Source organism: Zea mays, chromosome 9, assembly GCF_902167145.1.
Source record: "Zea mays cultivar B73 chromosome 9, Zm-B73-REFERENCE-NAM-5.0, whole genome shotgun sequence".
Lineage (NCBI taxonomy): Eukaryota > Viridiplantae > Streptophyta > Magnoliopsida > Poales > Poaceae > Zea > Zea mays.
In genome coordinates, this window is record NC_050104.1 from 41742178 (window position 1) to 41762604 (window position 20427).

General features: G+C 42.5%; 1 protein-coding gene across 2 annotated transcripts; it reads left to right on the plus strand.

Moving 5' to 3' along the window:
• The first annotated feature begins 1905 nt into the window (after positions 1-1905).
• On the plus strand, positions 1906-5565 carry LOC100191511 (uncharacterized). 2 transcript variants are annotated; one of them, XR_558167.4, is made up of 3 exons: positions 1906-3972; positions 4434-4517; positions 5252-5565. XR_558167.4 is itself a non-coding variant. In NM_001136943.1 (2 exons), exons 1-2 carry the CDS (start codon positions 2107-2109, stop codon positions 5348-5350), a joined length of 1965 nt encoding a protein of 654 aa, NP_001130415.1. In that variant the 5' UTR covers positions 1920-2106; the 3' UTR covers positions 5351-5513. The 2 variants fall into 2 exon arrangements, 1 of the variants encoding a protein (NP_001130415.1); NM_001136943.1 differs by lacking the exon at positions 4434-4517 and having other exon boundaries at positions 1920-3972; positions 5252-5513.
• Positions 5566-20427: the final 14862 nt, after the last annotated feature.

Below are 20427 nucleotides of genomic sequence, written 5' to 3' on the forward strand. Positions count from 1 at the left end.
TTAAGTTATATCCTAGATTACATTTGAATTAATTCTTTATTTAGAATGTCTTTCTCACTTGATTTATAATCAATATAGAACATATTTTTCAATATTCAATCCCCTGAATCTTCTGAAAGTCATATCTCTTTAATCATAACCCTGTTCAAAGTGATTCTCAAACCTACGATCTCGTAGCGACGCGTAGAATATTTCTACACAGTTTGTTCTCATGTTTGGTGTAATTTTATTTTAATGTACTCCTTGTCTATTCGCATGTATTGCTATGAGTAGCAGCGAGGTCACGAGAAACCCGAAGACCAACTTGTTGAAGTACCTAGAATCTCAATTCACAGGCAAGTTGTGCCCTTGATCACTCTTCTTTACCTAATAATGTTCCTGTTAATCATTGTGACATGCTCAGGTTGATGGGACCTAATAGGTTACCTTAGTTTTGTTTACCCCACACCTTGCAAACAAATGAACTATTGGGTATACTTGTTATTGCTCTATCTGGTTTAGGATTAATATTATATCTGAATTAGGATCATGTTGTTCATGATAAGACTATTGTGTTAATTGGAATATAGAGCTTAACTTGAGATAACAGTGCTACCACAAGGGCGGAATGGGACGCCCTTGACTGACTAATTAGAAAAGCTAGTGGAGGACTACCTTACCTGAAAAGGGCAAGGGCAATAGAGGAGTTGCTGGTATACGGAAGTTCTCGGGTCGATCATGCTGCGATGGCTTTTCGGACGAGGGATTCCTATATCGCTCTTCTCACAAAATCGTAGCAGGTTTTCTGAAGCTAGTGGAACTTTGTAAATGCCTCGTAGTGGATCCCTTGTCATTCACCTCAGAAGTGTCTAAGGGCCTTTCAAACCCTGGCTAGACATGATACACGACTTGTGGGTAAAGGGCGCACCCTCTGTAGAGTGTAAAACTGGTATATCAGTCGTGCTCACGGTCATGAGCAACTCCGACACTCACATGATTAACTTACAAAATTAAACTTAATTTGTCATTTGCATTGCATTGTGGGTTATTATTAATTACGATATGTTATTTAATTGGGATGACATCTACTTATACTTCGTAACTCTTAATAGAACTTTGACCAACTTAAAAGCAATGTTCAGTTTTAACCATCTTTTTTGATAAGCCTTATACTTCACATGAGCTTCATCGTAAGTGAGCTCATGCACATTACCCCACAACTTGTTGAGTGATGAACGTATGTGATCTCACCCTTGCTGTACTCACACCCCCAGGTCAAGGACAGATACCGCAAGGTAAGGAGCTTGAAGGATGCCGCGATGAGTTCGTGAGAGATCTATGCTGTCGTCTCTCAGTCAACTATAGTTCTAGAGTATCGTTGTCTTCATATGATGTAATTATTTAGCTATATTTTACAGAACCCCTATTATAAAAGTAAAGATATGACATTCATTTTTGTACCATGAGTCATCATATGTGTGAGACTTGATCCTATCACACATTTGATTTGCGTCTGAATTTGCGATTAAATCCGGGTGTGACATTTTACTAATCGTGCATTTCAAAGGAGGCGTTAAGTAAAGAAGAAATGGAAGTGGGGGGAGATTGCGCGCCACATTTTAGAGTGTGTTTATTTATCTCCTATATTATATAAGTTGTATTACAGTGTAAGAGTAGGGTGATAAAATACTACTTATACTATTGTATCATAATCTAGCTTATACAATTTAGAAGGGAAAACATTAATCTTTTTCGCCCCAACTTGGCCATGCCATTCTGCTATAGCAGAATTGTCCAACATCGCTTACCTGGCCACACGCCCACAGAACCACGACGTGTCACCTTCGTCATAAGTTGGCCCACATGTCAGCGTCAGAGCCTGCTCCCAATCAGCACCGGTTAATCACCCCAGCCCAAATCTACCCCGCGTTAAATCGCAACATGGCTGTGCCACCCACACTAATCACCCCCCCAAATCGACCACCCCTCCCTCTCCCTCTCTTAAGATCGCCGGCGAGGGGAGAGCCGAGAGGCGCAGGGCAGCCCCCGCCGACGCTTCCGCTCCCGCTCCCGCCGCTGCCGCAGCCGCAGCCGCAGCCGCAGCCGTAGCGGCATTTTGTCGAGCATATGGCGCTCGTGCCCAGCGGCGGCGCGGGCGCTTGCAAGGACGAGGCCGCCCTTGGGCTCCCGTGGTCCGAAATGTTCCGCTCCGCCTCGCGCCGCCGGCCCAAGCAGGAGTCCGACGATGCGCCGCCCAAGAAGCCCGCGCTGAAGACGGCGGGTGCCAAGGAGATGAAGGCCAAGCCGTCGTCGGTAGGGACTGGAGCTGGGGCAGGAGCCGACATCGCAGGGCTGTCGCTGGAGCCCGACGCGCGCCTGGCGCTCTACATCGCCATGGCGCACGCGGGCCTCGCCACCGCGCTGCTCGTGCTCTACGGCCTTTACCTGCTGCTCGCCGACTTCCTCCGCCCGCTGCAGTGGGCGTTGCTCTGCTCCGTCCCGCTCCGCGAGACGCAGCGCGCGCTCGTCGCCTTCTGGGAGCCCCCGCTCCGTGGCGGACTCAGCGCCGCACTGCTCGCGCTGCCACTCGCTGTGCTCCGGTCCTCGACCGCAACGCTCGCCGACGCGCGCGCCGCGCTCCTGCGCCGCCCGCTCCCGTCATCGCCGGCGTTCCCGCGCCTCCTCCGCTGGCTCGTCTCCTTCTTTTTCTTCCTCATCCTCTTCGAGCGCCTCGGCGCCGCCACCGCGCTGCTGCTCCTCGTTTTCGCGCTCGCATTCTTCGCCGCGTCCCCCAAGCTCAAACGCGCTGCCTCCTCACGCATCTCCGGTCGGCCTCCCTCCTCTCGCGGCCTCCTATTAACTGGAGGCATCCTCCGCCACCTTAAGACACTAGTCGCTCTTGGTCTCATGCTTGGTATGATCGCTGGGTTCATAACTGGCAGCATCTTCTTCTCCTACAAGATTGGGCTAGAGGGCAAGGACGCCGTCATGTCCCTCAAGTCCCATGTCGAGAAGAGCAACTACTCAGAGAAGATTGGCTTGAAGAAGTGGATGGACGACAATGACATTCCTGGCTTGGTCGATCAGTATTCTGCCAAGATCTATGACACCTTGTGGGAGCAGGTCGACCAATTGGCTGTGCAGTACAACCTTACAGATTTCACTAGTGGCTTCCGGCATTTCTTGATCAGCCAATCAGTTGACCCCAAAAGCAAGGCGCTCATCAGTTCCAGACCGCACCCATACTCAATGAAGTTGCAATCAATTGCGACACGTGTGAGAAACAGAGAATGGGTGGAGATTTACTGGGAGCTTGACTCATTCTTTAGGGAGCTGTTAATCACAAGAGAGGATTTGGTCATCAAGGCCAAAGAGCTTGCTTTGCAGGGAACAGAAATCGCAAAGAGGCTTCTGTCCAGCAGCACATCGGTGCTGGGCGGTAGTGCCAATTTGATGTTGTCAATCACCCTCCGCATTGTCTCAGGTGCGGCTGAGGTTGTTAATTTCCTGTCACAACTGATGGTGTTCTTGTGGGTGCTGTATTACCTTATTACTGTGGAGGGAGGTGGAGCTACAGAGCAAATCATTGATCTTTTGCCAGTGTCAAAACAAGTAAAGGACCGCTGTGTTGAGGTCATGGATCATGCCATCAGTAGTGTATTGTTGGCCACTGCCAAGATTGCCATATTCCAGGGGGGGCTGACATGGCTATTGTTCAAGTTCTTCAAAGTGCATTTTGTGTACACATCAACTGTGCTTGGATTCATAAGTGCACTTGTGCCAATACTTCCATTTTGGCTGTCCTCGATATTTGCCACAGGGCAGCTTCTCATGGAAGGGAGATATGTTCTTGCACTGGTGGTAACTGTGATACACCTCATGCTCATGGATTATGGCACAACTACCATTCTGGAGGATATACCTGGGTACAATGGGTATCTCACCGGCCTCAGCATAATTGGTGGCATGACACTGTTTCCCAATGCACTGGAGGTACTAATTTTGTTCTCACTTCTTTTGTGCTGGTACTTTCAATTCACCTTTTAAAGTGCTTCTCTGAAAATTTACTTTCGTACAGTTTCTCTTGCACATCACTGTTTAGAAAACTATTAGAATCTGCATCATCTGTGTAGAACCAGAGGCAAGAAAGAATCTTTGTTCTCTAGTAGATGTATCATTTCTCCCTTTTTATTTAGAGAATTGTGTTTCAGTTTCTTTTCTCCACACATTTTCTGCTTCCTGCAGTAGTTAGCTATTATGTGTGCATATCTATATGCTTTTAGCTGCATTCAACTACCACTAAGGGCCCGTTTGGATCCTTGGAATTGAAATCCATTCAAATAATCATAATTTAGGCACGATCAATGAAGCTTAAGCTAATATGGTTATATGCGGAATATATTTGTATACTGTTGTTATTCATATGATGGAGATATTTGTTTGCTGCATTTCAGTTGTAGGAGAGCAAGCCGAATAACATGCTATAAGTAGCATGGTGATCTATAGAATCTATCTCCATCTTAAAAAAAACTTGGCAGGTAGGGAAAGACCGCTCCATGGTATTATATTAAGAAGATCAATCAGAGCCGCGATTGAGAAAGGCCACGAAAGCTAGCCCCCCTGCAGCATGAGGGTCTGCCCCTATAATTCAGATTTTTACTCATGCTTTGAGCCCTCCCAGCCCCTACACAAGGATCCACCTCCTATAGGTCAACCACGGGAACAAGCGAGTGACCTTTTTTAACTTCAGCTTGGAATTCGCTTGTACTGGGATTCGAACTTAGGATCTAAGGAGTGCTACTCAGACCACCTAATCAACTTAGCTAGAGGCACTTTTAGTATATGAATTTAAGATAGCCTTATATTTGAACTTTGAAAAAGTGTGTGGAATGTCAAATTCCAAGACAAATAGCCAAGTCTATTAAATGATTCAAATTCCTCCAAAATGAAAAGGTTCAAATGGCTCCTAAGAGTATTCATCTAGGTTACTTAGTTGGGAAAAAAAGTGCTGTCATGTTAACCAATTTTCCATAGGTTATGTGTCCATGTATCATATAGGCGTATAGCTGTGTATATATTTGGTTTCGTGAAAGTAAGTAGATGCAACAGCTGTTTGTAAGCAGGAAGTAGAGCATTCTTCTTCGTGGGTGTTAGACTAAATTGCTTCAAAACCATTCTAATTTTTGGGAACTGGATCATAGAAATACTGAAACAGTTTCACACAGTGATATGGAGCTTTTTCTTTGCCTCATTTTTTGTGGCTGTTCTGCAGGGTGCAATATTAGGTCCCCTTATAATGACGGTTGTTATAGCGTTGAAGAACTTGTACACAGAGTTTGTACTTGCTGATGGAGAGGAGACGAGCAGCTAGCATCAGATGCAAGGCTAAAATGCTTGTGTTGCCAAAGAAATACTTGTGTAGGGCTTCTACATGCAATGTTGCATGATGGTTTTGCTCTTGTACCATGCCTTATATGCACAGCTATTGCAGCAGTTGTGAGCTTTCCTTGTTAATATCTATTGGATCGTTCCATAGACTTGGTTTTGATATCTGCCGATGCTGAATGACCTCTCTGTCCAATTGAACCGGAAGTTGTGCAGTATTTTTTCTTTTCTTTTCTTTTCTCGGTTTCTCTCTTTCTCAGACCCCACTCATGTGGATGTGGGAGCCTCCAGCACTCGATCTACCCATCTTTTGCCTATAGTGGTGATGTAGACTAAATTGCATTACTAAATCTTTTTTGGTGTAATATTTTTCTTGTTAGTATATATATAGCCTACATGCATCCAGCTCTAATAATTTGAGTAAATTAATACTAATTGTTTGTTAGTCCGTTTTCTGTTGCGCTTCCTGGAAGAATCCAGTAGCGAATTGCTTGGAACAAGAGACCTTGCAATTATACTGAAGAGCCAACTGCCCAGACGTCAGAATTCAGACAGCTAAACAAGGTCAGAATGTCACTCGTCTCTCCATAACTTCACCTACCCCTGGCTTTTCTGCTCACTTCTCTGTTTGGCACTCCAATTCTGTACCGAATCCTGAATAGCTCAACGGAATAGTTCTGAATGACAGCTATGGTTACTCTTGTTCCTTGGAAACAAGTATGGATTGGTTTGTCGTATGCTATTTCATGTACTTATGTTAGCTTGTGAGCCAAAAAGCTTCGTGGCTTTACTTATGATCTGAACTTGTTCTTGACCTTGAGTCATGGAATTGCAAAGTGACTTCATTTCCTGTTGTACACAACTGGGGAGGGAGTTACCATTCCCTCGAAACTTGAGGCCTTGTTCGATTGCGTCTGAATCAAAGGGGATTGAGGGGGATTAAATCCCCTTCTATTCAATTCTAACTAGGGAGGGATTTAATCCCCTCCAATCCGCTTCGATCCAGACACAACCAAACAAGCCCTGAAAGGGAACACTGGGAACTTTACAGCGATGATTAATACTGGTCAATTTTCTAGACCCTATGGTTGTCTCAAAAGCCATGTCAAGGTCTGTTGTGTGACTTGCACATCTAGAGTCTATGCTCTGGATAGAGAGGCTATACTAGATTATTATAAAAGAAAAGGCTTTTTGACTAGTCTCCATTTATTGCTGATGTTCTGGGCGTTCTAGACTCTTGGAGCAATTGTGTCTCCGTGTTTGTTGAACTGTTCGCGATAATCCATCGACGTTGACACCTGTGCTACTGTCAAACCTTGCGAGCTTATAAAAGTATATAAGCTGCCTCTTATTTACCAAGTCAGGTCATGGGCTCATTATTGCATGGAAAAAGCCATGTAATTTTCTTCTTTGAAAGACTACAAAAATTTTTGATACAGAAGTCCTGATGGTTTGAAAGTAGTTTTGGCCCAGTTTGTTTCCTTCCAAGCTTATGTAATCTAGCTTGTAGATTATATAAGCTCATTTTGATCTGCTTATGGATTATTATAATCTAGATATCTAGATTACATAATCCACTTAATAATCTGTATTGTTTGTTTACCTCTTAATTTATTTAAGCTAGATTATATAATCTAATAGGTGTGCAGTCATAATTTACCTCTACAGGGATTATTATTATGTCGCTGAGATTATTCTTGGTGTTGGCATGCTGGGTCGCACTTTTCTGTGACACCTTTGCAGCCTTCCCGTGTTGGCAGCAGGTGGGGCCTGGAAGTGACACGCAGATTCTTACTGAGCGGATATAATATTCCCGAGTCCCAAATATAATTCGTTTTAGACTAATCATATATTTATTAAGTAACATAGGAATGTAGTTTCTATATATGTCTATATTCATTATTATTTGAATGAATGTGAACTAAAAAAATGGATTAAAATGAATTATATTTTAGAACAGAGGGATTCATATTTTTTTATAAAATAATAATAATGTGATGTTGGGCCAGTGAATTTTATGCGCAGGTTCTTTAGAGGGCACATAATTTCATTTTCCAGAAAAGTGAGAATAAAATAACAATACATAAAGAAAAGATAAATTGGCTAGAATGATTCTTCCGACAGTGGCCATATTATGGTCGAAACATCTTCCATAAATATACGATTTGTATCCGTTTGTACCGTGTTGTCAAATTTTTTTTTTAAAAAAACATGGGACCAACCTCAGAAAAACTAGATATGCTAGTTTCATGAAGAAAAAAAAAACCTAATTTTAAGTTGAAAATGGTTTAATCTATCCTATCTAGGTAGTTGAGCTGTATGACCATACCTCTTTACCACATCTAACCAATTAAGGCTTCTGGCCAATAGAATTGCTCATGGCCATCTTCGTTTTTATTAATGTGGGAATTGTTTCTATAAAAATCGTTTAAATCAACGTGAATGTAGAATCCGTCAAGTCATCGCGACATGAGAAATCTGTCGCTTAATAAACTCTAAACCATACATACCACTTCATCTTTCTTTGCACGTAAGCTTTGGGATATCTAGATTCTTGTTAGAACTAGATTATTCAGAAATGCAAATGCTCAGAAAAGCTCTTCATAAAAAGTTGTTCCAATCAGGTCCTAAGATAAGCTCATTTCTTTTGAGCTAAACGCATTGTTGATCCATTAACTTAGCGCATCCATGACATCTAGGTTCATTAATTTTGAAAGTTTTCTAGATTTATAAACCATTTAGGCTATTATCATAGGCACATACCCCTTCCCCTCGGTTGTTAAGGCCAGTGTGAAGTATATGTGGAACTATGATCAAAACTAAATACTTTATAAACTTAACTAAAAACTTTATAAACTTAGAAATGCACTTTGAATATTAACTCGATTCTTCTATTTGTTCGTGCAAATGTGCCTCTACGTGGCCATGTGTGTTAGTGCGACAAACAGGTACTGACATCGCTTGAAAATTAGTAAGCACTATGACGCAAGGACTATGTTCCTTTTAGTCGTGTCTCATATTCCCCTCTTTTGTTGTCTTTGACTTTTTTATTTTTAAAACTATTTCTTAAAAAATATTAGATGATTTTTAATTAATCTATTTGACCACCAATCATTCTAACTGTTGGGGGCCTTCGGCTTCCGAAGGTCCTCAAAAACATGATTTGACAATGTTTTCCAAGTGAAATATGTGAACAGGTATCTTCGGAATCGGATCATGAGTATACAAGAGCATGGTCAGGACGAAGCCTGGGCGAGACGAAAGGTGATTATGACGAAGGATAAGGTGATCACGAAGCTGTGCGCAGAAAAGCTTCGGCATGATAGCAGAGAAGGAGAACCGACTTAAAGATGAAAAGACAAATTAGACCTCGAAGAATTACTATAGAGTTATTGATAAATGTAAAGGGCATGAATGTAATTCTACATGGGCTGCGTCCCTTGCCTATAAATAGATGAACAGTACTCTCGTACTGTTCACGCTGACTTGGCATTCGCTTTTTGCATCACGCCTGTACATTTACTTTTCGTCAAAACCGAAGGTACATTTATAATTTGTTATTCTGGATATGGTAATGTAAATAAAAATAAGTTAATGATAATGTCTATATTATTTTTTGTATTTCATATATGAATTCTTCTTCTTTATTATTTATTGTGCTTATGAAGGTTTTTTCCTTCACAACCTTCGTCCAGAATTCATTATATCCGAAGGGACATAATGTCTTGAAGGACGAAGGACTTTAACACTTTTTATGTTGCATTGTTCTTAACTCTTAGCATTTGAGAACAAGTCCTCCGGTGAACTCACTTCCATCTTTTGAGTTTTGAACACCTTCGGCAAGCATCAACCTTCGTCATGCCGCCGAAGAAAGCTTCAGCAACAGGGGCTGCCGCTCTGCAGCCACTGGATCCCAATCAGGATGCTCTTTCTCTTAGGGAAGCCCGAAACCAGAAGAGGAAGGCCACAAGTCCAACGCCTCAGGAGGACGACTTGAATCAAGAAATCCAAAACTTGGAGATGCTCCATCAGCAGGTCCAACGGAAGAAAGAAAAGATGGCTCGTCTAGCTGACCTGCAAAGGCAGATAGACGAAGCCTCTGAAGAAGTTCGTCATCTTGCTCAAGATGAGCAGAACCGAAGGCCTCCGCACAGAGAGCTTCATTAGGAGGGCTTCTACAACGAGGACGACTGGTATAAAGATTTCCATCATGGAAATTTTGCTCTTGATGATACCTCTCCTCTGTCAACAGAACTGCAGGCTACACCTTGGCCCCAATCTTACAAGCCACCCCAGCTCCCCATGTACGACGGACATTCAGACCCGAAGCAATTCTTGATGAGTTATGAAGCAACCATATCTTCGTATGGTGGCAATACTGCAGTCATGGCAAAGTCTTTCGTCATGGCTATCAAGAGTGTTGCACAAACCTGATACTCCTCTCTTAGGCCAGGGACAATCACCTCATGGCAGAAGCTGAAGGACATGCTGATAACCAGTTTCCAAGGATTTCAAACGAAGCCGGTCACTGCTCAAGCTTTGTTCCAGTGCACCCAGGACCACGAAGAATACCTTCAGGCGTATGTCCTAAGGTTCTTGCGTCTGAGGGCGCAAGCACCAACGGTGCCCAATGAAATTGTCATTGAGGCCATGATTAAGGGGCTTCGGCCGGGACCTTAAGCTCAATATTTTGCCAGGAAACCCCCTCAAACTTTGGAGAAGCTGCTCCAGAAGATGGATGAGTATATTCGAGCTAACAATGACTTTCTCCAAAGAAGGGAAGAAGCATACAGATTCTCTGAAATGTCCAGGGGCTTCGGAGGAAGAATCCACCCGAGGCACGTCAGGTCAATTCACAACTCTACTCAGAGTGATGACAGAGGAAGCCAACAACAGAGGCCACAGTATTCCTCGTAAGCTTCGGGACAGCAGCAAAGCTCTTTCCGACCGCCAGCTCCAAGGGGCAGAGGCGCCAGGGGCTTCGGAGGAAGGTTTGGGGATCAGCCCAGGAAAATTTATTGTCTATTCTGTGGTGAGGACAAGGGCCACACCACCAGGATGTGCCATGTTACCATCCAGAAGCAAAAGGAGATAGCAGAAGCTGCAGCACAACAGAGTCAGCCGAAGCAAGTCATGCATACTGCTTCGTACCATTCGCCTTACATTCCAGAGTATGTAGGCAACCACCCTGCAGCTTCTGTTGCTTCGGCAAGTCAACCTCAGGCATCTTGGCAACAGCCTCCACCTCCACCACCAACGCAACGAGGCCAGCAGCCAGAAGGGAGTCAGCACACTCACCTCCAACAGGACTTCAGAGAAGAGTCCGAAGCTCGCACAGTCAATAGTACTGTGCCAGAGTCGAAGCATATTTACTGACAAATATCCTACCCCGACAGCAGCTTTTCGCATTCAGTATTATTTTCTTTTTAATAAGGAACAATTATGGGAAGCTTAAGTGCCTTTTGTCGTTTTCAATCTCTTGTAACAGTTTCGCTTTTTACCATAATGAAAATATATCTTCTCCATAGGCTTAAGTTGCCGAAGCATAAGAATTTATGGTGGCAAGGAGGACCTTCGAATTATCAAAAATTTGTTCTAAGGAACGCCGTATAATTTCTTCGAAGCAGCAAAAAGTCGTTCCTAAGGGAGCGCAGCGTAAGTTTTCTGCTCAAAAGTCGTTCCGAAGGGAATGCAGAGCTTACAGCGAAAAATAAACGCTGATTCCGCTGAAAGTAAAAGGCGAAGAAGCTTCTAAGGGAGGCTTACAGCAAAAAATAAACGCTGATTCCGCTGAAAGTAAAAGGCGAAGAAGCTCCTAAGGGAGGCTTACAGCGAAAAATAAACGCTGATTCCGCTGAAGTAAAAGACGAAGAAGCTCCTAAGGGAGGCTTGCAGTGAAAAAACGTCGATCTTCGGCAAATATCATTTTGCATAACATCACATAATTACATCATTTGCATAGCATAACATCATACATCATATTGCATCAACAACGCAAGAAGGGGGTCTCAGTATTGATATTTGAAGACTGTTTCGAAGAAATAGTGACAGGGCACAAAAAATAGCTATTGAGGAATTATACCTTCGTCAAACTCCGAAATGAAAAGATCTATTGATTATTGATTTTACGAGGATTGGTTACTGATTTTATGAGAACACGGATATTATTTACGAAGCATGAAAAGAAGGGAAGGTGTTTTTTCGCCGAAGGCTCAAAAACGGTATGTATATTCAGTTTCATGCATCGTAAAGAATAGAACCATAAATAGCTAATATATTACATTCAAAGTTACAAAATAATACACATGTTTCTCAACAAACATTACATTCTAAATGTTTTTACAATAACATCTAATCTTCCCTTAGAACTATTTCTATAGCTTCGTTTAGTAGCTGATCAACAACTTTATCCATGATGGCTTCGGCCATTTTTCTAATTTCGTCGTCCCCCTTCGCATGGGGGTCCGCCGATGGCTCGGTAGGCTCTGAGGAAGGAGAAATTACGGCTTTATTACAAAACGTAAACAAGTCCGAAATCAAAAATTACAACAAAGAGCCGAAAACCACTAGTCAATACCTAATTGCCCTTCGGGATCCACACTTTTTTTAACGGCCTCTGCTACTTTCCTAGCGTCATGAATGCCTTTCTCGCTTTTTTGTATAATTTCCTGGGCCATTTCCCGACCACCATTGTCCCAGATGTCGGTGAAAAATTTTCCACCTACCAAGCTCGCTTCGGCCGAAGGGTCTTTTATATCTTCAGAGGATAAGGCGGCTTCGGATTGTGCTAAGAATTTTACATGGTCACAGCCTTTCCTCTCCAAAATGGTAGCAATCCCCCTGGCACCCGAAAAGGCGCATATATCTCCTCGACTATTTCAAATTTCTTCAAAAGCTTCAGCTTCGTGGCTGATCCATCCAATTGGGCCTTCGGGGTCACCCCTTATGAAGTTCTCCTCACTTGAGAATGCACAAACGCTGGCGAAGCTGGTTTTTATTGTCTTAACACATTCCATAGATTTTTCATAGCATCTTTTCTTAGATGCACGAAGCTCTTCAACATTTTTCTCCAAATGATTTGCCCATTGTTCACTGATTTCTCGTTTTGTTTCTTCAAGTGTGCGCTCCTCTTTAGCTCTGGCTAGTTGTTTTCGAAGATCTTCAATTTCAGGCTTCTGAGCCTCAGCTTGAGTTTTAAAAGTAGCTTCGTCTTCTTTTATTCTATTTATCAATGAATATAATATTTTATCTTTTTCGAGACCTTCGTTTCTTAGTTCAATTACTTCGGAACGAAGGTTGCTCAGGGCCATAACACACCCTTCGTCTTCAGCATCTTTTTGAGCCCTGAGGGCGTTGCTACGTATAAGGCCCTGCAAAAAGTTTGGTTTCAATAAGTTTAAACAGATGAAAAATTTTGGTTTCAATAAATAATACAAAGACCTCATTTTTACACCTTTAAGCTATTGTACGCCAAGCTGTCGGCCAGCTCGTTTTTCGACAACACCGAGAGCCCGTCTTCTAGTGTTGGGAATCCGAAGCTCTTGCTCATCTCCCGACAGACAGAAATCTCCTTGCTGTTAGGGAGACAATACAAGAAGTCTTCTTCTCCGCTGCCGTTGAATATCAACGCCCCCTTTGGATATTTCAGTTTTTGGGCGTAAAACTGGGCCTCTTGCTTTTCTTTTTCAGTCAACTTTTTTCCCGAAGCATGTCGTAAAATATAATCGAAGGCTTCAGAAGATGCTTCGGGGGCGGCAGTGCCAGTTTCTTCAGCTAAAATTTGTTCTGCTATTTCTGTTTCTTCGGCTTCCAAGGATTTCACCTTGGTGGGCTCTGAGGGCCCAGCTTCAGTCTCAGATCGGTGCTTTGAAGCTTCGGCACCAAAGGCTTCAATATGCACTTCAGAAGTTTCAACAATTTTCTTTGGAGTCGTGCTTGAAGACTTTATTGTCTCCAAAACATCCAGCACATTAACCATCCTTTTTCTTTTGGGGGTCATTGCTGGACCCTTTTGGCTCTTTGGTGCTTCAATTTTTGCTGAAGGACTTAAAATTTCATATGTCCTTGTTTCTGTAGCCTTCGGTTCTTCTATTTTCTTCATTTCTGGCATTATGATTGGCTCTTCAACATTCGGTAGGGGAGTCGGCTCCTTGGCTTCGGTGGCCGAAGAGGTTTCACCAGCATATTCAGGCACTGTGGCCGGTTCAATATATCGTGGCCGGTGAGTAAGAACCTTTATCTTTTTCCTCTCCAGCGCTGGCTCACTGGGGATGGCTGGAGCAACTTCCTTTGCTGAAGCAGTATTTTTTCTTTTTTGACCCCGTGTCGGATAACGGTAGTCGGGGTAGACAAACCCAATTGCATCAAATACTCGGTTGAGTCTTTTCTTGTTTCGGCCTCCGAAGGCCGCTGATAGTGCAGTGTCTTCGGCCTTCGAGTATGATCCAAGCAGTTCATCACTTATGGCCTTAATACTTTTCAGCCAGTCATCATCTGGCTCGACGAACTTATCTCCGTATTTGAATGTGTATTTTAGTCTAACTAGTCCACCTTCGTCAGGTTCCCTGACGGTTTCCTTCGGCATTTCCCACTTTTCTGCAAGTGGCCATACTCTGAAAGCAATGTGTTCTTGGATCAAATCCCTTGTCCCAATAAAAGAGCAAACCACGCCGAAGGCCCTCTGGCATTCTTCGGTTGCTTCATCCATTTCCACCTTCAGCCTCCGGAGGCCGAAGCGTTGCCAGATAGGGCGCATAATGATATCTTTAATATCTTCCCATGTTTTCAAGTCATTCTTCACATAAAACCATTCCGTCATCCAGTCGCTGGGCCACCTCTTTCGAAAGGTTGGCACGGGACAGCTTGACCCAGACCGGGCACCGAAGCTGTAGCAGTCAAAATTGTTGTGATACTGCTCTTTACCCCAGGGTTTTGTCTCATACAATAGCTCATGTATGTTGCAGAAACTTTTTGCATTTGGTTCTAAACCTTGGCTCCTCACGGCCCAGACGAAGATGCCCATCCTTATGATTGCTTCAGGAGTAAGTTGATGAAGGCATATTTCAAATATCTTCAGTACTTCCACGACAAAACTGCTCAAGGGAAACCGCAGTCCAGCCTTTAAGAGGCTTCGGAATATCACAATTTCATTCTCCTCGGGAGTCAGGCAAGTTTTCTCTCCTTCGTCAGCCCTCACAATAGACAAGTCCCGAAAATATCTACCCCTCATATTGGCAAGATGGCTTTGTTTAATACTTGATTTACCAAAAACCGCATGGCTTGGTCGCCAAGGTCGATCTTCGGAATCTTCACCACCACTATCCACATCATAACTGTCACTGTCACCAGTGTCTTCAGATAAACCCTCCAAAATCTCCCTAGTAATCTTCTCTGTATTTGTCTTTGCTATTGATTGAAGAAAGCCGAGATGCATCTCCTCAGAAAGGCTCAGCTTCGATTCAGCAACAGCTTTCTTATCTTCAGACATCTTCGAAAATGCTGAGAAAGTGCTCTCGAAACCGAAGCTTAAAAATTTAAAAAGCCAAGCAAGTGTTGTTGCGCAAGGGCTAAAAGTCGAGTGAGCAAAAGCAGATGGCAAGAAAGCGTGCCAAATGAACTCGTGGTGAGCTCTTATTTATACACCTAGTGCGTTAAAAACTGGGGGGTCCCGCTTGTCAATGACTGTTGCTATTCTAGCAAAGGGAAGGTGTTTTTTCGGACCTTCGGCTTAAGGCCTTCGTCCATATCGCAATATGAATTTATCACTAATAAATTAATATTGCGAGGGGCTACTGTTGGGGGCCTTCGGCTTCCGAAGGTCCTCAAAAACATGATTTGACAATGTTTTCCAAGTGAAATATGTGAATAGGTATCTTTGGAATCGGGTCATGAGTATAAAAGAGCATGGTCAGGACGAAGCCTGGGCGAGACGAAAGGTGATTATGACGAAGGATAAGGTGATCACGAAGCTGTGCGCAGAAAAGCTTCGGCATGATAGCAGAGAAGGGGAACCGACTTAAAGATGAAAATGCAAATTAGACCTCGAAGAATTACTATAGAGTTATTGATAAATGTAAAGGGCATGAATGTAATTCTACATGGGCTGCATCCCTTGCCTATAAATAGATGAACAGTACTCCCGTACTGTTCACGCTGACTTGGCATTCGCTTTTTGCATCACGCCTGTACCTTTACTTTTCGTCAAAACCGAAGGTACATTTATAATTTGTTATTCTGGATATGGTAATGCAAATAAAAATAAGTTAATGATAATGTCTATATTATTTTTTGTATTTCATATATGAATTCTTCTTCTTTATCATTTATTGTGCTTATGAAGGTTTTTTCCTTCACAACCTTCGTCCGGAATTCATTATATCCGAAGGGACATAATGTCTTGAAGGACGAAGGACTTTAACACTTTTTATGTTGCCTTGTTCTTAACTCTTAGCATTTGAGAACAAGTCCCCAACACTAACGGACCAAATCATGTGGTTGTGCTGATCCACCTAGTACGACAGATCTACCACCATGTCAAGTCAATTAAACGTTGGCCAGTGACGTGATAAGCTTTGTCGTGCCACCGTGTCAGCCACGGCGTGTCGCGACTCCGGCTGTCCGGCATGCTACTCTATTGCTTCAATCCTTTTAGTATGGTAGGGGAAATAGAAATTCTACATGACCCCTTCTCTCTCCATATCTTTCTTGTCGCTCGCCCGTGGCCGTGTTGCACGTATGCCCTTGTCATGTCGCCCACCCGGCCTTGCGGTGGCACTAGCCCTTGGTGTGGTGATGACATTGTTGCTGCCATTGAAGGTGATGTTCAACGGTGGGAAGAATATGACATCGTTGTACAAGATGGGAGTCAAGGGTCAAATGTGTGCTTGGAGAATGCATATAGGAAGTCCTTCCATGGTGTTGGAGTCGATGAGCAACAATATGGTGTCAATAAGGATGCAACACTAGTCAATAAGGTATTGGACCTTCAATTGAATTAGATTTAATAGGACATGAATTAGGACAAGTATTTTTTGCACTAATCTAGGCCTCTAATTTTACCTTTTAAACAAAACCTATGTGGATAACCAAGCAAGCTAGTGCAGCTAGGGTTTTGTCTAAGTGTTGATATCTACCGCAAAACAAAGTTATTCCAACTAGTTTTTAGTCTTACCAACTAGCATGTGAAAGGAACATGGACACCTAAGAGGGGGAGAGGGTGGAATTAGGACTTCTAAAAACTTTGCTATCTAGGTTATAAATAAGTCCCTAGAACAAAACCTATGCCAATATGTAAACTAGAATGTGCAAACTAGGTTTTGTCTAAATGTTACTATCTCTACTATAAAAGGAGTTTTACAACCTAAGTTCCAATTCTAACAAATCTAGACTAGGAATAGAGAGAAGGAACTTAAGTACTCGAATGTAAATGTGGAAGTTGAAGAGCAAAGTCATATATATATATACTTGTATAATAAAATAAGATGTCAAATAACACCTTCATGTAACCTTCTGAGAGGGATTACTTGAAGATAGTGTCCAACGTATGTCTTCTACCTTTGTCCGAAGATCATTATCTCTAAAAAGATAATGATCTTATGGACGAAGGTCCCTACTATGTAACATTATGTTACCTGGTTTTTTACTCTTCTTAGTAATTGAAAACAAGTGACCAACAGTATGAATGTCTGAGAGACTTTCTTATTGCTAATGGTTTCAAAGTCGGAAAAGCTGACCCTACTCTCTTCACTAAAACAATTGTCAAAGACTTGTTTATCTACCAAATTTATGTTGATGATATTATTTTTGGGTCTACTAACAAGTCATATTGTGAAGAGTTTAGTATAATTATGATATAGAAATTCGAGATGTCCATGATGGGGGAGTTGGAGTATTTCCTTGGATTCCAAATCAAGCAACTCCAAGAGGGCACCTTCATCAACCAAACAAAGTACACTTAAGATATTTTCAAGAAGTTTGGAATGAAGAATGCCAAGCCCATTAAGACTCCTATGGGAATAAATGGGCATCTCGACCTCGACACAGGAGGTAAATCTGTAGATCAAAAGGTATACCTATCGATGATAGGATCTTTACTCTATTTACGTGCTTCACGAACAAATATTATGCTTTCAGTTTGCATGTGTGCATGATTCCAAGCTGACCCTAAAAAATCCACCTAAGGGTCATGAAAAGAATCATGAGATATTTAGTTTATACTCTTAGGTTTGGTCTATGGTACCCAAGGGATCTACCTTTGATCTAATCGGGTATTTTGATGCTGATTATGGCCGATGTAAGATTGATAGAAAGAGTACGTTAGGGACTTGTCAGTTTCCGGTGAGATCCTTGGTGCCTTGGGCTTCAAAGAAACAAAATTCAGTATCTCTATCCACCATCGAAGCCGAGTATATTGCTGCAGGATACTGTTGTGCACAATTACTCTGGACGAGGCAAACTCTTAGGGACTATGGCTACAAATTGAGGAAAGTCCCTCTCCTATTTGACAATGAGAGTGCCATCCGTATGGCGGACAATCATATTGAACACAACCGTACAAAGCACATAGACATCTGGTATCACTTCCTGAGATATCACCAACAAAGAGCAGTATCACAATAACTTTGGATGTTATACCTTCGTGTACCGATCAGATGTCAGGTATCTCGTGGCAACCTTATGAAAGAAATGGCCAGGCTCATGGATGAAGCAATGGTTTTATGTGAAGAATGACCTGAGCTAGAGGAATGATGTTAGGGATGTAATCCAGTGGCCCATCCGACCCTGCTTCGGAATAAAGAGGCTAGTTATTGTGAACACGGAAAAATATCAAGCCTGCCTGGCAGCGTTTAACGCTGTGTGCGACTACATCAGCACTAGAGACTTAGTGCAGGAGCAAATAGCCTTCAAGGTATGGCCCCTGGCTACTGACTAGGAAATGCTGAAGGAAACTGGGCTCAGTGATGAGTTGTTAGAGGCCTACACCAAGGATGAGGACGAAGCTATGAATGCCGCCTTTGGTTCCGAGGAAGAAGAAGATTAAACATAGTTTTTTGGTGCCATTGGGTTTATTTACCTTGATTATTGTTTCCCTGCCCAAAAAAGGGGACTAAAGAGAAAAGGTGCGCTAAAAGCTTCTTCTATCGCGTCGAAGTAGAAAAAAGTAAAAATTCTAACTCATCGGCCAAGGTCATATTATGCGAAAAGAGCAGCAAAGCTGCCTACCTTGCCAGTTATTGAAACTGATAAGACTGTGAGTGTTTTTCTTTCAAAGGTAATGGTTTTTACTTTTTAAATTCAGCTTTGCATTGTATTGCTGGCATTCTTATTAAACCTTTTGAATTTTTGGACAGGAGCAAGAGGAGATCAAGAAATCATCTGCTAAAACATCTAAGGCTGACATGGAGCTGAAGATGCCAAAACTCCCGAAGGTGCAAAAGCAGCCAAAGGTAACATCTGTCCCGGTAGGAACTCCTAAGAAGGGAAACAGGATGGCCAATGTAATAGAAGTCGTTCTGATACCTTCAAAGATGACGTCGTCTGCAGCGCCAAAGTTTCTGTAATTTCTAAAGATGTAATGGAGGAGCCAAAGATGGCTACTAATGCTGAAATCAATTCTGGCTTAGAGAGAGCCGATCCCTAGGGATCCATTTTGGGAAGGCGTGATTCTGATAAGCTACCAGAGAAGAAAATTTGTCGGCACCTGAAGCATCGTCACCTGAAGATCTTGAATATATTGTTCGTCATGTTTCGGGGAAGAAGTTAAGTAAAGAACAAATTGTCGAGGTGCAACACTATGCTCGAGACCTAATATATCCTCGAGGCTCTCTAGTTTATGGAGGCAATGGCGAAGACGATTATTTGTACTGCCTCCCAGATAATAAATAGATAGATGTTTGTCGTGAAATAATGGACAATATGGGTTATTCGAAGCTTGAGCTTGGATTATCCGCCATGCCAAAGGATCAACTTGCCGACTGCATGGCGTACAATAACTTGAAGGTTTTTATATTTTACCTTTCTTTTTAGTTTGCCAATTAGTAAAATGTTTTTCTATGGTATTTACTCTTTTTACTTTGTTACCATTAGGGACTTATCCTAAGCAAAGCTTTAAAAGCACAGAAAGATGCCGAGGACAAAAGTACCCGGATAGCCTTCAGAAATCTTCGTTCCGAAGTTATAGACTTACGACATCAGGCTGTTGAAAAGGAAAAAAAACTTTCTTTCTCTAATCGAAAAGCTAAAGAAGAGCCAGACTGAACTAGCTAAAGTTTTCGAAGGGAGTTCAAGAATTTTGAAGCTGGAAGAAGAAAAGAAAGCTGATGCACATCGTATTGCCGATTTGGAATATGCACTATCGGCCCAAGTGGAGCTACATAAGTCCGAAGTGCTAAGATTAGAAGAAAAACTTGATGAAGTGAGCAAAAGATTTGAATGTGAGAAAGCAAAACGTGAGATAGCTGAAGCTGAGCGGAATAGAGTGCAAAAGAATGTTGAAGAGCTTTGACTATCAAAAGAAGAAGGTTTTTATGTTGCTATTCAATGCTGTGATAAGCTGAAGAATATGTTTGCTAAAGTTGGTGCATTCTCAAATGACCAAAATTTTATTCGTAGTGATGCCGAAGGGGCAATTAGGTGGATAGAGGGTGAAGTCGAGGCTTTTGACGAAGTCCTCGCTGGTCGAGGTGATTTCTACGCCTGTGTAGGGGCCCGCGGAGCAGTGTCACTGCTTAAGAAGGCTGACTGTGAACATGCGAAGGTTGTAATTCAACCGGATTTCACAGTGTCAGTCGAAGATGTAAAAGAACCCTCTATCGAAGATATTAGTCTAGGAGAAAAATTTTATTCTGAAGTTTGGCTCAATGGTGGGAGGGAGATAACAGATGAAGCTATCAGACAGGATGAAGAAGATGTCATTCTAAATACTAAATTCTTACTTTTTGCATTTGCAATTTACTATCTGCGCTTAGCTTACTCTTACGTTTTTCTCAGGTTCATCGGGCCAAGGAAGAAGCTAAGAAAGCCGAAAAAGTTGCAGAGCTTGAACGGCGTATAGGTATCTATTTT

What these genes read in the sequence shown, in the direction of transcription:
- LOC100191511 (NM_001136943.1), top strand. Translation starts at nt 2,107, where the DNA reads ATGGCGCTCGTGCCCAGCGGCGGCGCGGGCGCTTGCAAGGACGAGGCC. An exon ending in TGTTTCCCAATGCACTGGAG is followed by an intron (nt 3,973 to 5,251) that starts GTACTAATTTTG and finishes GCTGTTCTGCAG; the next exon opens with GGTGCAATATTAGGTCCCCT.